This window comes from Sorex araneus, chromosome X (assembly GCF_027595985.1).
Source record: "Sorex araneus isolate mSorAra2 chromosome X, mSorAra2.pri, whole genome shotgun sequence".
NCBI lineage: Eukaryota > Metazoa > Chordata > Mammalia > Eulipotyphla > Soricidae > Sorex > Sorex araneus.
Window position 1 is genome coordinate 307,974,383 of NC_073313.1, and position 17,652 is coordinate 307,992,034.

General features: G+C 45.4%; 1 protein-coding gene across 3 annotated transcripts in view; it reads right to left on the minus strand.

Moving 5' to 3' along the window:
- Window positions 1-17,652, minus strand: part of RFX8 (regulatory factor X8) — a 72,458-nt gene that overhangs the window by 9,445 nt on the left and 45,361 nt on the right. For 2 of the 3 annotated variants that reach the window (XM_055123093.1, XM_055123094.1), the window contains 7 exons: window positions 17,058-17,111; window positions 13,736-13,849; window positions 12,562-12,712; window positions 10,237-10,295; window positions 9,463-9,619; window positions 5,577-5,671; window positions 846-960 (listed from right to left, as the gene is read on the minus strand). In XM_055123093.1, the coding sequence (XP_054979068.1) occupies window positions 846-960; window positions 5,577-5,671; window positions 9,463-9,619; window positions 10,237-10,295; window positions 12,562-12,712; window positions 13,736-13,849; window positions 17,058-17,111 (745 nt within the window). Of the gene's footprint in view, window positions 1-845; window positions 961-5,576; window positions 5,672-9,462; window positions 9,620-10,236; window positions 10,296-12,561; window positions 12,713-13,735; window positions 13,850-17,033; window positions 17,112-17,652 lie in introns of all 3 variants that reach the window. The other variant, XM_055123092.1, reaches the window with a different exon arrangement.

Here is a 17,652-nt window from a genome sequence, read left to right on the forward strand (position 1 = left end):
TTCTTTATCCTTTTCCACAAGCAGAGGGCATATCAGTCACTTGATTCTCAACTGTCTTACTTATTATGGGGGCTCCAAACTTTGGGACCTCTACATTTAATATAATACTTTGTAATACTTTGCTTTTTCTCCTGTTAATTGGTCTAATGCCAATTTCATTACTAGACTATCCAGAGAACCCAGGCGGGTAGTGAAATATATTTCCTCCTTTATATGCTAATTAAAAATATTAAAGGAAGCTTCTGTACACCCAATGGTGATGGAATAGGAAAAACATGGTGTGTCTTTTAGATGAATGGTCACTTATTATTATTATTATTATTATTATTATTATTATTATTATTATTATTATTTTACTTTTTGGGTCACACTCGACCATGCTCAGGGGTCACTCCTGGCTCATGCACTCAGGAATTACTCATGGCGGTGCTCGGGGGACCATATGGGATGCTGGGATTCGAAACCGGGTCGGCCGCATGCAAGGCAAACGCCCTACCTGCTGTGCTATCACTGCAGCACCGGTCATGTCACTTTTTAAACAAATTGTAATGACCAGAGATGTGGTTCAGTGATGGGGCATATGCCTCCCCTGGGTGAGGCACTGGGCTAGACTCCCAGCACTGTTATCTAACACTCCAGACACTCAGGTATGGCCTTTATAGCTCTAGAATGAGGAGCTAAAAATCAAAAAGATTAGTACGGTTTGGTATGGATTTTCATGTTGTATTTTAAATAAAAAGGGCAAAAGAGACAATTGAATTCTACCCGGTAATGTGGGAAATAGTTGTACAATATTAACTCCATGAAAAGGTAGAATGCAAACTGTTTGGCATTCTCTGACTTACCAAAACTCTCCCTGTGGCAGAGAGTCATGGCTTTGCTCACAGTGGTGAGAAGGAAATTCCATCGTAGCTGAAAACTGGCAGCCAGCTTGATAAACTCCTCTTTGCTTCTGCTAGGCTATAACATATTTGTGAGGGGGAAAAAAAGTTGGGTTTAATGATAAAATCAAGAGGAAGAGCAAGTTTCAAGTGTACATATGTGCCATGCAGACATTGTTACATAACTCAGTAAATTATGGATGGGAGATGAAGTGATAGGGCAAGATTGTGGCCTACTACAAAAGGCACATGAAAAAATGCTCTATATCACTAATGATCACAAATCAAAACAACGAGATATCCTTTCACACCACAGAGACTGGCACACATCAAAAAGAATAGGGCTGTTGCAGATGTGGGGAGAAAGGGACTCTCATTGTTGGTGGAAATGCAAACTGGTTCAGCCTTTCTGGAAAACAATATGGGTATTCCTCAAAAATCTAGAAATTGAGCTTTCATATGACCCAGCAATACCACTTCTGGGAATATATCCCAGGGATGCAAAATAGTACAGTAGAAATGACATCTGCACCTATATGTTTATTGCAGCACTGTTCACAATAGCCAGAATCTGGAAACAACCTGAGTGCCTGAGAACAGATGACTGGTTGAAGAAACTTTAGTATATCTACACAGTGGAATACTATGCAGCTATTAGGAAAGATGAAATCATGAAATTTACTTATAAGTGGATGGACATGGAGAGTATCATGCTAAGTGAAATGAGCCAGAAAGAGGGACAGACATAGAATGACAGCACTCATTTGTGGAATATAAAATAATATAATATGAGACTAAAACCCAAGATAGTAGAGACAAGGACCAGGAAGGTTTCTCCATGTTTAGAAGCCTGCCTCATAAGCTGGGGAGAAGGCAGCTAGGATAGAGAAGGTATCATTAAGTCAATGATGGTTGGAGGGATTGCTTGGGATGGGAGATGTGTTCTGAAAGTAGATAAAGGACCAAACATGATAACCTCTTAGTTTCTGTATTGAAAACCATAATGCCCCAAAGTAGAGAGAGAGTAAGAAGAAAATTGTCTGCCATAGAGGCAGGGGGTAGGGTGGGGGTGGGGGTGGTGGGAAGGATATTGGGTTGTACATTTTCCACCATTAGTGGTGGAAAATGAACACTGGTGGAGGGATGGGTGTTGCATGACTAAAACTCAATCATGAATCTTTGTAATTGTATCTCACAGTGATTCAATGAAAAAATAATAATAATATTTAAAAAATTTTAAAGTTAATTTAAAAAAAAAGTATGTGGTCTGTGGTCTACAAGAGTATGTGGGGGATGAAGGGCACAGGTAATCAGGTAAAATACCTGATTACCTTTCATTATTTGTATTGCTAACTGTAAGGCCCCAAAGAAAAGAGAGAGAGAGAGAATGTGTGTGTGTGTGTGTGTGTGGAGAGAGAGAGAGAGAGAGAGATGAAAAGTGTCTGCCATAGTGGCAAGTGGTGGGACAGGGTGGGGGGCAGGAGGGAAACTGGGACCATTGGTGGTGGGAAATGGTGTTGCAACATTATATGACTGAAATTCAATCACGAACAACTTTGTAAATGTGTATATCACTATGATTCAATTAAAGAAATAAATAAATGGTTAAAAAAAAAGAATGTGGCCTAGCTCTGCTCTTGCTTCCTTGCCTGGGGAAGGGGATTCCAGGGTGGAGCCCTTTGAAGATGGTAGGAAGAGGTGGAAGGAGGTGGAAAACCAGTCTTCTTTCTTCATTTTTGGTAATTCCACATTATTTTAAAAATAAAAACAATAGACAGTTACTTGAAAAGTCTAACTACGCAAAAGAAGCATGGAGGTCCAGATGATGAAAAGTGGTGGTGCTTCTGCTGGAGAGCGTACGGCTTGTGAATGATCATAGGGCCAGAAGGCCTAGCGCCACCAGATGGCAAAGAGCCACTCATCTGGCACAGACTCAGAGAGGAGCCCTGTCTCCACTGAAAGTTAGCCTCGAGCCCCTCCAGCTGAAGCCCCAACCAGCATAGCCAATGCTGGCTGGGATGTCTCTTGTGGCACTTCTAATTCCCACTCGAGCTATTGGTCTGAATTGATGAGGGACAGGTTGCCAGGATGAGATGCCTTCTCCTATTTTGGAATTTTCTTTTCCCATCTCCCTCCAGGGAACCAAAGGATTTTCCTGAGCTTTGGAGGGTGTGAATTCCCTTCCCCAGCAGCTTCCTCTCCCCTCAGCTTCTGACCACCAGACCTGGGGCTCCCAGGAGGTGCCCACTGTTCACTAACATGCAGATGAGCTCTGACAGTGTCCTAAAGATTCTCAAATGTTCTGGCCCCATGTTCTGGGCAGTCTTCAGATGTGAGCCATGGCTGTGGCTGAGTTTTTATCCCTTCCACAAGGGACCCATAGCAGACAGGAGCAGGTGCAGAGCCCACAGGACTCAGATGAGCCTACCCACTTGCTAGCACACTGCCAGCTGCCAGACACAGGAGCCTTCAGTCAGCCCTGACAAGCTTAAGGCGTTGATTTCCACAGTGACTGTTTGATTGACAACAGCCGGCTTTTAATCAGCCCAGCACTTTCACAAAACACAAGTCCTTCAAAGGCACACAGTTACAAAAACACAGTTTTGTGAGTAAGTCACATTTGTGAAGGGTGCAGACGTGGCAACCTTCAGCCTGTCTCCTTCAGCAGACACAGGATGTGGGTTCCTGCCAGTGGGTAATTTCAGTCATGGACTATGGTGCAGGTGCACAGGTATAAAGGTGTACAGGTGTAAAAATACACGGTTGTAAAAAGTGCACAGGTTGTAAAGACACAAAAGTGTAAAGGTACACAGGTGTAAAGGTGCACCGGTATAAAAGTGGGAATGCACAGCTTGCTTTGACCCTCTCTATGCTGCACTTCAGCTTCAAAGCCTGCTCCCTCCCTTGGCTTTTCCTAATTTCTTATATTCAGAGGAAGCATCTATATAAGAAGAAGGCCTGGCTGCCTTTCGTGGTCTAAGGTCTCATGCACACTCCCAGTCCCGTTGCACGCCGTGGGCCCATGAAGCAAGAGTGTTGTGACTTTCTCTAAGGGCATTCGCAGGAATTAATGTACAGAGTCGTTAAAATAAAGATGCATGGTTAGAAGGGCACAGCCAGCATGCTCAGTAAGGAAAGCACTGCCCAGCCCAGCAGTGCTGAGGTGCTGGCGCCTAGCTCAGCTAGGGAGCTGGTTCCCTGCCCCTGTAGAGGGAGGCGGGTCCTCTGCTCTCAGCAACTGCTCAGCCAATGTGACAGTGCAAGCAACTGATCAGTCAATGAAAGAGTGTCATAGACAGGCTGAGATGCCGCCCTCGTAGTGAACTCTCAGTTCTCTCCAAAGGAAGCCGAGTTGTAGCAGTTCCTCCAGAAACTACACAAACTGACTCTGCCTTTTCAACGGGGGAAAGGTGGGGTGTCTGCCCAGCAGACTGCACTACCCAAGTGGCATTTCTGTGTTATTTCCAATCAATCCATCTTGTTAGTATCACAGTTGTTGCTTTTTGTTTGAGGTTAGCAATCGTAGGCTAACGATGTAATGTAATTACTTGCAAGTAATGACTTGCAAGAGGCATGTCACTCATCGATGTTGAGTTGGGATCAAATCTATCAACATCCGGGACAGAGGGGCTGGAGCAATATACAGTGGGTAGGGCGTTTGCCTTGCACGCGGCCGACCCGAGTTCAATTCCCAACATCCCATCTGGTCCCCTGAGCACCGCCAGGAGTAATTCCTGAATGCAGAGCCAGGAGTAACTACTGTGCATAGCCAAGTGTGACCCAAAAAGAAAAAAAAATCCAGGACCGAAGTGATACTACAGAGGATAGGGTGTTTGCTTTACACACAACTGACCTAGGCTCCATCCCTGGCATCCCATATGTTCAAGCACTGCCAGGAGTCATTCTGAGTGCAGAGACAGAGTTAAGCCCTGAGCATTGCAGGATGTGGCCCCCAAAACAAACAAACAAACAAACAAACAAAAATTTATCCGCATCTGAAACCAATTCACTTTCGATTTTGTGAGCTCAAGCCTGAGAGTTCACAGACACCTTCTGAAAACTACCCAGAGAAGCACTGTTCACTCCCAGAGTCGAAACACCTCCTCCTCTTTAGGGATCCATTCTGTGCACACAACCCTTATGAAGCTGCTCGCTTGCACTTGCATATACCCCCACCCTCCATGGACACACACTAATTTCTGCACACCCACCCAGTGATTGTACATGTACACACAGTCAATTGATACAAACGCACTCATCTGAGCACAAACACCCAGGCACATATGTGCTCATCTATAAATACACACAATACACATACATGACAGGTGCTGATTTCTGCAGACATTCCTTCTCAGCCACACCAGTCTTGACATGTTTCTAACCTGAGAAAACTCTAAAGAAAATTCTTATTTATTCCAGTAAATAATGCACACTCTGTGCCACAAATTAGCTATTATGATCTACACTACACTCTCTTTTCCTTTCAAAAAAAAATTTATGACCGGCTGGAGAGATGTTACAGTGGATAGGGCATTTGCCTTGCACAAGGGTTGATTCCCAGCATGCCATACGGTTCCCTGAGTCTGCCAAAGGCGATTCCTAAGTGCAGAGCAAGGAGAAATCCCTGAGCACTGCCAGATGTGGCCTAAACTGCCCTCATCCCCATTAAAGGAAGTAAGAATCATGGCTTTGTACCTGGAAGACAAAAGCTTGGAGATTTGCAGACAAACAGTTCAGGAATATGCTGAGATCTGCTGTTGTCCCCAACAAAGAAATTAAAGTGCTCAGACCTATAAGAAACAAAACAAATAAAAAGACCGTAGAACTCTTCTGCAGGTATTTGTATACTGCGTAACCTAGGGGACAACAGATGAATAATAGATCAAAGGTATTCCCTGGGGCTGAGCACACAAAGGAAGCATTCTTGGGTTGGAGTCACTTCTGAGGTCATCTAGTGCAGTTCCATGGTCTTACCTCTTTCGAACCACCTCTGCCCTTTGTTGAAATGGAAAGAAATGTTTTGAAATAACTCCACCTGGTAATTATGCAGAACCTGATTTCAGATGAGCTCATTGCACAACACAGACATGACTTCACCTATCCTTGTCATTTTCTAAAAGGGGGAGGTTTATGAATATCCCTTAATGGGTGGTGGCCATCAAAAGCACTGGGAGACATGAAGTGCTTTGCCTGGGGTCAGAGATGCAGTGAGGACAGACCCAAAGGGTGAAACCATGGCTGCCGGGTTCTTGGTTTTCCACCTGAACTGTCAATGCAAGGAACAACCCTGCCATCTTTCACTGCTGCCAGGTACCATGAGGAGATTAGAGAATCCAGCAGGATGTGTCCAGATATTGAGTCAGAACTCATGTAGACGATCTTTCAGAGGTATCTCAACCACTGCCTGCCAGGTGTCAGCAGAGGCCACCAATTGCTGTCTGTCTCCTTGCTAGCTCAGCCACATACAGTAGAGCACATGTCAGTAGAGCAGAGAGGTTCTAGACAGGCTGGCAGGCAGATGGGAGAATGGGCCATGCCTCCCTGGGGCTTCCTGGATTAGATTCAGATGGATTAGACATTTGTGTTGGAATTTCTGAGAGCACCAGGGTGTGGGAAAGGGACCCCAGATTAAGTGACACTGGTCTTCACAACTCTGAAGATTGCTGGGTTGGGAGCTCACTTTCAGAGGTCAGTTTGCAGGGCTAAGGGAATACTTTAGGGGAAGATCTGGGATTTGAAAGGGGAAGGTAATTGGAGCAGGGGAGATAATCAAGGGATGAGGTCAATAAAACAGAAGCTATTTACCAAAAAATATTAACATATTTCATATTTTATCACAGATGCACTCTCACCAAAGTCAGTCCTACTTAAAGTCAAAGAGGACAGGGGAACTCATGGGTGCTGCTGTTGTGTATAGCACTGACATGGACTCATGCAGACGTGAAATTGTGAAGTTTCCCCCATAGGCAGAGCTGGGCCAGGGAGTTTCTGATGTAACGGGCTCAGCTGTCACCTAAGGAATGCAAGGTGCGTGAGGTGCATCACACACAGATATGTGCACGCCACTGAGCAGAATTAGATCCATGGAGAAAAGAAATGACTCAACCTTTCCAGGGCACAAGCGTCCATAGGACCCGGTGCAAACTGTGGTGTGGCCCTAGGTTTGCAGGAGGACAGACCCTCACACAGGGATCTGTAGATTGGCCCGCAATCTGGGAAAAGGTCAGACACCCGCTCCCACATTTGCTCAGAGAGGGGAAGGTCTTCCCCTCTCCCTCCATTGACCTGCCTGGGAAGTGACCACATTGACCATCAGCTTCATATAGGCAGGCAGGCTGATAGGGAAGCAATGGCAGCAAATTTCCTGGGAAGTAATAGCCCTGACCTCATGGAGATCTGGTGCCAGTGCCAGTCCTAAAAGACCGTGAGGATGCTGGACCCTTTACAGAGAGGACAGCAGCAGAGACAGAGACCGATTGAGGACCTGAAAGAGATTCATCAGGAACTCCAAAGCTGTTCCTTTGACACCTGACCTTTTGACAGAAGCTCCTGCAGAAACAAAAGGCTAGGAAAGGAATTTCAAAGACCATCACTACTCCCAACTCCCCTAGGCACCCCCCTAGGGAACCTCCTTAGCAATGGACTTTTACCTAGGTAGTGGGGGCAGGTTGGAGAAATCCTATAAAGGCCACCTTGAACAAAGGAAGCCTGTGCCTATGCTGCCTGAACTCTTGCGCCACTTGTGCCCACCTGGCCATGGTGGAGCACATGTTGTACCTGAGCACATGTGTTGCCTGCATTTCTCCTCTTGAGATGTTTACTTTCACGCTTTCATGTCTAATACTGGAATGTGTATAGGAGTTCTCTCTGCCCTTGGAGAAGCCTGGGTTCTCTCTTGAGCATGTTGCTCTCCACTCTCTCCCACTTTCTTTTCCTCCTTCCCTTCAAAACCTCCAAATAAAATCTGTTTTACTTCACTGCTTGTCTACTCCTGAAATTCTTTTCTGTGAGGCAAGACAAGAACACAGTAATGCTGGGTCCTGGGTGGCAGAAGTGGATGGGGAAAAAGTGACTGTCTTTCTTTTCCCCGCTTCACATAAATCATCAGTGGGGTCCACCAACATGAATCTCACCTAGTTCTTGGTGAAAGGGAGAGTTTGTTTCCTTAAACATACAAACACTCTCTGGTGATAGAATGAGGGGTATGGTGCCTGCCTTACACATAGCTGACTTGGATCTGATCCCAGCATCCCATATATCCCCCAGAACAAACACCAGGAGTGATCCCTGAGCATATAGCTGAAGAGGAGGGCAGGTTAAGAGTTAAATTTGCCTTTGTAACTGTTTGACTGCTTTGAAAGATATTTTCTTCCTGACCTCCCGCTGGGCAGGAAACAGTCACCAAATGGGCCAACAAACTGCCCTAGGAACTCTAAGCAAACATTTGCAGGGAAGCAGTTAACAGTCAACAAATGTTTAGATACGCAAATTAAGCGACCTATCTGTGATCCCCTTTGATCTATAGATGTGATTCTCTTTGATATGTGAGATTTTCATTTGTCAACAAATGTTTAGATATGCAAATTAAGTGACCTATCTGTGATCCCCCTTTGATCTATAGATGTTATTCCCTTTGATATGTGAGATTTTCATTTCTCCCCCAAAAGGGTATAAAAACAGCTAGCTTTTTGAGTTCGGGGCCTTCAGTTATGCCACGCTATTGAGGCACAATTGAAGGTCCCAATATAGCTATATTGGCTTAAATAAACCCCATGCATTTGCAGAAAGAGTTGTCTTGGTTTTGTGTTCTTTTGTCTCTCCGAGCCTCCCCTGGGCAGAGATCTGCCGCCCCTAACATAGCCAGGAGTAAAACCTGAGTATTGCTGAGTGGGCCCCAAAACAAACAAAAATGGTGATTAGATAGAACAGGGCAAGAATACTGACTATGCTTAATTCACTTGTTTGTAAAGGAGTAAAAGCACCAAGGTTAAAATTCTGTGCTGTGAGAAATTGACATGATGTGAGACAAATCTCTGTGACAACAAATCAGGAGGCAAGACACTGACTCACTTATGTTCAGACAGCAGGGGAGAATCTGCTGCTGCTGCATGTAGACAAGATAGACCCCGAAAGAGAAGCTCCAGGTTGCTCTCCAGAATCAAATATTGTTATGACTTTATTACTTTTTTTTAATTTTTGGGTCACACCCGGTGATGCACAGGGCTTACTCTTGGCTTTGTACTCAGGAATTACTCCTGTCATTGCTTGGGGGACCATATGCGATGCTGGGAATGGAACCTGGGTCAGCTGCACGCAAGGCAAACTCCCTACCCACTGTACTATCACTCCAGCCCCTCTTTATTACTGTTATTGTGAGCACAGTCACCTGTCCTTTCACCCAACAGAACTGCATTAGCTCTGACAGAGCCAGGCAAGGCCTGGGCCACCACACCCGCATGCAGGAAGAGGCGTGTCAGATATAAGGTAAAGTTTTATAAAGAGCTTTGCACATCAGTGGTGACCATGCCAGCCCAGGGATTTACCAAACACTCCAGTAAAGAAAGCCAAGAAGGAAGATTACATTTTGTCTCTGTGTCATCCTCCACCTCTTCTATGCTGCTCTGGTCACCGGGCTGAGGTGTCTTAGAAATATCCCAAGTGTTTTGACTAATGATGGCATATAGATCAGACTTCAGAATGCTGACTCTTCTGTTATTTCTCAAAACCATTTTCATAGTCTAGAGATAGTAGGGGAAGCACAACATATACCATTAAGGATTATTTTATTGTGCCTAACCCCTTTCCCAACCAAGGTTTTTAAATTAAATTTACTTATTTATTCTTGGGTCACAAAGAACAGGCGATGCCCTGAACACATAAAGTAGGAAGCATCCTGAGGAAGAGTTTTGTGTTGCAGACAGTGAAGCAGAAGGCCCAACCGAGCCCCGCAGAGCTGACACTAATTTGGAGTAGAGCATCCTAAGCTCTAACCTGAACTGGTGGCCACAGGATTCACAAACCCATTTCTGGAGGGTCCACTTACTGAAATGACATGATCTCAGGCTCAGCTCTCCTCTGACTTCCTCAAACACGGACGCCAGTGAGTCATCCCAAGAGAGATAAGGCCAGAGGTGGTGTGCAAGGATCATCGGGACATGCACAGAATGTAGGTGTCTGTTGGTCTGTCTATCTCTCTGCCTGACTGTTTGGCTGCACCAGGTTTGCTATGAAGTCCCCCCCCCCCTTTGCCTGTGGGCCACTGGGTAACTGGACACAGCCCCTCTGCACAGAGAAGCTGTCTCTTTCAGAGACACTGCCAGCTTTTGGTGTTCACCTGAAAACAGCAGACATTTACCTTCGCCATGTTGGAAAGGTATGTCTTTCTTCTGAGTCTTTTCACAAACACAGTAACTTCTGTGAAGAACAAGACATGTGACCATTACTGATACTATTGCTTCCTCTCCTGAAGTACCACTCAGGGAAGGGCAGGTGCAGAGGTTGGCTGGGGAGGCCTGTACCCAAGTGCCCTGAAGCCCCCCGGTCTCCCATACGCCAGCCTCCCTGCTGCCCTGGCTTTCTTGGGCTTCCAAATTTTGACTTTATGTTATGTCTTATCACTTACAAATGGTACCATTTTAAAAATGTAGCAGTGGTACAAGATAAATGCATAGGCAATATAAACAAATAGAAGGGAACTGAAGTGGGGAAATTTTATAATAAAAAGTAGAAGTGGGTTTTTTTTTTGGGGGGGAGGTTACATATAGTGGCATTTAGGGCTTACTCCTGATGGCTGCCCAGGGATCACTCCTTGTGGGACTCAAGGAACTAAATGGGATGCTGGGCATTGAACCCAGGTTGACTGCATGCAAAGCAAGCTACTTGCACCCACTGAACTATCACTCCAGCTTCCAAAAAGGAAGTTTTTTTATAGTGGGAGATCAGAAGGCCCATTGCTCTTTGTGTCCCTTCACAAGCCCAAGGGCTGTCCATGATGTTCTGGTTTGTCACTTTGCAGCATCAGTGAAGCTGGATATAGGCATGCGCCAAGGAATTTCTCATTTTTGCCCAGGAACCTTGAGTTTCCCCCCAACTTTTCAATCTCTACAGTGCTGTCCTCAGAGAGTGACCCAAAGAAGGGATGAAAGGGGAAACAGAGAAGTGCTCTGCTCAAGAAAGAGTTCATCTCTTCACTTGACAAATATTTACAAGGGACACTGACGCTGTGTTTGCTCTCTGAGTGTTTGCTGATAACTCTTCCCTCCAGGGGCTTGTCACTGAGGTTGGGCCACAGATGCACACAGTGCCACCCCACAGCAGGGTCAGACTCCCGGGCAATAGGAGAAAAGGGAGCAGTTCAGAGAGGAACTGGGTGAGGGGGAGGGGAGGGGTGAGGTTGGAGGGATCAGGTGGGAGGGAGGGTGAGGCTCAGGAAAGGGAGAGTCAGGTAGCAGGGGGTGAGGTGGGGAGAGTGGGGAGGAAGAAGGAAAGGGGTGAGGCTGGGAAGGGAGGGGCTCAGAGAGGGAGAGTGAGGTTGAAGGGGGGTGAGGTGGGAGGGGAGGGATGAAGTAGAAAAGGAGAGACTAATGGAGGGTAGGGTGAGGTAGGAGGGATTCAGATGGGAAGGAGGGGGTGAGGAGGGAAGGGAGAGGCAAATGGAGGTTAGGGAGAGGCAGGAGGGGTGAGGTCCTGGGAGGGTTGAGGCAGGAAGGGAGAGGCATCAGTCTGCTCTTGGTGTGCAATTGTTGAATTGTTTCCACCCAGCCCTGCAGGCCTGGCTGTGCTCAGTGCTCACCCTGGAAGCCCTGGTCCTGAGTACGACCTGATGGAAATATTCCACTTAGCAGGAAGGCCCAGGAGCCGGAGAGGCCCCCAGAGGCAGGCACTTCCCAGAGAGAGGGAGTCTAGGGCTTGCCTTGAAAGGCAAGACACAGCCCTGAGCCCTTCTTTCCCGAGGCCCCTCTTACACCTGCCCTCAATTGCCCTCAGCCTCTCCCTGTCCCTCCTTTCACCCACATCTGCAGCTCCTCCTGGACAGCCTCGCCTCGAGCTTTTCACTCAGTCACAGTCTCCCTATGCCTGTGATCATTCCAGACAGCAACCAGCCCCTGACCAACCATTCATGCTCTCTGAAGGCCAGAGAAAGCAAAATAGGGGGAGGGCGTGGAGGACAGCACCCTTGTTGGTCCTACTGGTGGGGCAGGAGAGGGAGCTGGATTAAGAAGATGGGCACAGGCATTGCTGCAGGCTGGAGGTAAGTGCAGGCGTTATGCATGCAGCCAACAGGTGAAAGCACAGATGGAGCAGCACAGGAACGCACCATGGCGGGAGGATGTGTATGTGTGTGTGTGGGAGACGGACAAGTGGTAGAAAACACACTGAGTCTGTGCAAGGCCCGAATTCCACCCCGTAACCCCATGCCCAGCACACACACACACCCCTGCCCCACACTGTTGGACATGGCTGGAAGCCCCGACACCACCAACCCTGTCCGAATGGTCCTTATAAAATACATAAATATCCACAGCTTTAAATACACATGGACAAGAAAGAACAATCCCAACAGCCCGTGCTTCTTTGAGGTCAGGTCTTGTGGGCTGTACTATTCGGGGGAGCAGGACCCCACCTGAGAGTCCATCCTGCTGATCTACTCTCACAGAATTCATTTGTTGTTGAGACCTACCTTTGAGTTTGGAGAGCTGCAAGAGGGCTGGAAAGCCTTCCAAAGCGTTAAGTAGCCACAGCTTAAATTTCTTACTAAATAACCGGACCGATTTCAGGTACTGAATAGAAACATCTTCTAAAAAGTCTTGGAGGAGGACATTCTCAATTCCCTACAGCAGGTGGGAAAGATACCAAAGTCAAGACACCAGGCAGGTGATGGGCCTCAGGTGCCAGGGATCAAGGGTCATGTCTGTCACAACTCAGAATGCAGTCCCAGCTCCCCGGCCTGAGGGGAGCTCCTGTCCTATTCACTGCCAATGTGTGGTGTGAGCAGGACTGAATTTTTTTCCCATCAAATTTAAGATATTGATGATTGACTGAAAAAATTAAATTTGGGGGTGGTCCTGAAATGGGTCCAACAAAATACTTATGGGGTGGACTGAGTCTTCAGTTTTGGGGTAGTCTTCAACTTTTGGGCTAAAAAGTTAGAAGCAGCAGTTTGGTTCCTAAGGAATGAAAATGCAAAGGCCAGAGAGATGGCACAGTGGCTTGGGTGCTTGGCCAACTGGGTTCAATCTCCAGCACCACAGTTAGTCCCCGGTGGCCACCAGGAGTGACCCTTGAGCACAGAGACAGGAGTGTGCCCTGAGGATCACAGGATATGGCCCCAGTCCTTGTCCCCCAAATTAAAATAAAAGCCAAGTTTCATGATTAGCTTAAGGAGAACATATTTCTACAGCAGAAGTGATGGCATTCATGTCTATCTACTCCCTAAATATATTTATTCACTTTAGATAAGTATTCACTGTAGAGACAGAGCTTCATAAAAGAACCTTAGCATTTCCAAATGAACTCTTCCAATTATTCATTTACATGGTCTTATTTTGTTGCAAGTACCAGAGAAAAAAAGTTTGACTCTGTTTTGGGGTTTACTGGAATCATAAGTCACCATATGCATTGACTTTTTCTTGGCATGAGGTCACTTAGACTCCTGTAGTATTCAAGAGAAAAAAGTTCTTTCAGAGAGACATAAAGGTTTTGGTCCATCAGGGCCTATATTGACTGCTCAGTGGGCCTAGAGGCCAGGAGTCTGCAGAGAAGGAGCCTGAGGCCAATCCCTGCATCTGCTACCAGTTTCTGCATCAAATACACACCAGTGACGCCCCCCCCCCAACACACACACAGCTTCCTACCTTGTACAGCTGCACATCATAGCATTTAAAGAGCTGGCATACATCAGGCAATGACATCAGCATGACTGTGTCCTGCTGCAGAGATTTCCAGAAGGAAGTAAGCAAATCTTTCACCTGAGGGAAGCCGAAGGACATATCTCTGAAATCTCATTTTATACCTGAGAGATGAATCTCCCATCTAAACTTGCCAGCCCCTAGTGATAAAGGGAGGACTTTCATCCAATCAATACAGAGCTTTGCCCACCAGAGCCCATGCCAGTTGGATGGGATAATGTGGAACATAATTTCAGGACAGTTTTCAGAAGAAAGTTTGTTTTTGACCACTAGGGGGCTCCTCTGGACTACAATAGGATGAGGTTTGGGCCACGGGCACAAGACTATGGCTTTAAAAAAATGCTCTTTAGACTGAACACAATGGCCACTCAACACCTTTATTGCAAACCACAACACCTAATCAGAGAGAGAGAACAAAAGGGAATTCCCTGCCATAGTGGCAGGGTGGGGTGGGGGGAGACGGGACTGGGGAGGGGGGGAGGGATGTTGGGTTTACTGGTGGTGGAGAATGGGCACTGGTGAAGGGATGGGTTATCGAACTTTGTATGGGGGAAACATGAGCACAAAGATGTATGGATCTGTAACTGTACCCTCATGATGACTCTCTAATTAAAAATAAACTAATAAAAAAATAAATTAAAAAAAAAGAAAAAATGCTCTTTAATTGATGGAATGTCTCTATTATTTTTCAGGTCAGAAAGAGATGCAACCAAACTAGCATCATCTTCATCACCAAGATGTACTTCTTCTAAGAACTGTACAAGCGAAAAGGGGACTGGTGTGTGTGTGTGTGTGTGTGTGTGTGTGTGTGTGTGTGTGTGTGTGTGTGTGTGTGTGTGTGTGTTTTACTAGGAGCCTTCTTGGAAAACTGGACAAGATCCATGGAGGAACAAAATGGCAGCACTTTGATTTTCTTTATTTTCACCAATAATAAGTTTTCAGAATCCAAGTGGCTGAACTGAGTTGGAAGCTTATAGACTTGCCTTTCTGGAGTTCCCACTAGCTTAGCAGTGGAATACAAGGGCCCACCAATGACTATCATTGGTGCTATTCCCCTGCAGAGACTGTCAAAAAAATTTGGATCTCTTATACAAAACCCTACTGTTGGAGACACATTAGTAGAGAGACTTCTTTAAAGAGACTAGTCAGGGGGCTGGAGCAATAGCACAGCGGGTAGGGAGTTTGCCTTGCACGCAGCTGACCCGGGTTCGATTCCCAGCATCCCATATGGTTCCCCGAGCACCGCCAGGAGTAATTCCTGAGTGCATGAGCCAGGAATAACCCCTATGCATTCCCAGGTGTAACCCAAAAAGCAAAAAAAAAGAGAGAGAGAGACTAGACAGAAAACACAGCAGTGGCTTGTACACCAATCCCTTCCTTCTTGGATTGGATTGGTGACTACAGTGGGCCTGATGGATCAGAATAAAAAATCAGGAACTGGGGGCTCAAGTCTTCTCAATAATTCACCACCATGTTCAGTGTCACCAAGCCTGGTTGAGTTTATCTCAGAAAAATTCTGCTGATTTGGCCCCTTCTCTTTTTAATGTCTCTATGGCTGTACCACATCCAGTGCCCAGTATCCTTATCACCCTCTTCACGCCAATATGGCAGTCTCTGTCACTGAAACCTTCCATCTGATCAAACAATCACAATTTCCACAAGGCACACAGGTCCTGGTGGGTGCCAGCAACTTTCCCACCTCCTCTCTGGCCTCTCTATTTTTGAGAAAACAAATCTCCCATCTTGGTCACACCATGCCAGTCAGCACTGCCTCATTAGATAGCACCATTGATGCTCTCTAATTCCAGGTAGCATCAATGGTGCTATCTGGAATTCCTTCTCTTCCAAATTTCCCGTTGGCCCTCAGACTTGCTACAGAGTCAGCAACAGCATATCTTCCTCTTGGGAGGAAGCGTTCTTCAGTCATCTCTGGGCACCCAGAGCAGTCTAATCATGCTGCTGTTCTAGAACTTGTCATACCATCTCAGGCTTGATGGCTTGTATTTCTCCTTTTAGTAGCAGACTCTAAATATAATGTACTCTTTCAGCACCAGACTATAATTCTTATGGAGAATACATCTTCCTAGTTTCAGAAAGAATACTGGTCACAGGGTATAAAAATTGAGATAACTACCTTAATTAATAAATAATTATCATATTACTTTTAAAATTAATAATACTAACTTACTAGTATTATTATCAAATTAGTATTTAATGAGTGAATGCGGGAAGAAGAATATATTGAGGAATGAGTGTGAATGGAGTTGCATTCTACTGCACTAATATACAGGTTACAGGGACACACTGTAGACACCTGCATTTCTCCCTCAATAGAACACTGATGTGTCAGAAAAACTTTCATTTAAATATGTACTAGATTCCCCCCAATTTTATTTTATTTATTTATTTTTTTAATTTTTATTTTTTATTATTTTGCTGGAGAGCCCAGCAAGCTACCAAGAGTATCCCACCCACACAGCAGAGCCTGGCAAGCTACCCACGGAGTATTCGATATGCCAAAAAGAGTAACAAGTCTCACGATGGAGATGTTACTGGTACCTGCTTGAGCAAATCAATGAACAACAGGATGACAGTGCTACAGTGAAGTGCTATTTATCTACTTTTCTTTTTGGGTCATACCCGGAGATGCTCAGGAGTTACTCTGCACTCAGGAATTACTAATGGCAGTGCTCGGGGGACCATATGTGATGCTGGGAATTGAACCTGGGTCGGCCGTGTGCAATGCAAATGCCATACCAGCTGTGCTATCACTCCAGCCCCCACATTTTAATTTTTATGCTGAAAAAGATAAGATTAAGAAGGATGAAGGACTAACTCATGTTTTCCACAACCAACTGTAGATCAAATTCAATCATATTAATACTCAAGTTAGTATCCCTCTGCTTCAAGATCTTGCGTCTTTTAGCCAATGGATACAAATAAAATGTTTCTTTGGCATTATTCAGAGTGAATAATATTACCATTGCTTTATGCACAATAGACTAGAATTAGGACCTAAAAACATAGTTGAATTTGTATTTAAAATATAAAGTTATGCCTATTAGCAACTTGGATGATTTCCAAACGCTGGTACATAGAAATATCTTCAAAACTCACCAACAACAAAATGGCTGTGTTCCCATACATAGGCACAGTACCATCACAAACGTCCCTTTATGCTTTCTTAACGTAAAATGACTCAGAATGAATCCTGCATGCTTGAATTCTATAGAGAAAATCCTACCCTTTCCAGCTCTTGGTTCCTCACTTTCTGTAAAATGTCTTGACAATAGTTGCAATATTCATCAGCCAGGAAGGCCATCTAGGAAGCACATGAAAAATTATTTCAATTTTCAAGCCGTTTCAAAATCAGCAGATCCTCAAGGACTCTTAGAAGCACATAGAGGCTGTTTAGTTCCAATTTCCCTATGACAACAAAAAATACTGTGGTTTGGCTCAGAGACTGTGCCTTTGGGAGGAAACCAGGCCTTGTTATTTTGTGGGGGTTGGCTTTTGTTTTTTGGGGTCATTCCCAGGTGCTCAGGGTCTATTCCAATCTATGCACCCAGGGACCATATGGTGCTAGGAATCAAATTTCTGCCTCCTCTCTGCAAAGCATATTCTCAGTTCATTGATCCACATTTCCAGCAGGAAACTGCTCTCAGTAACATGGAGTCATACATACATGTGGCTAAGATGGTGACATTCCATTTTTGATGCCATGACACCTCTATTTCCAGGGTTTGCAGTATCTGCTACAAAGGCCACTGATCTTCCTTTATCTCTAATTCCCAGCTTCCCTTTTATATACTTGCAAGTCCCAGTTTCTAGAAAATGTATATTTCTGTTTTGTTTCTCTGTCC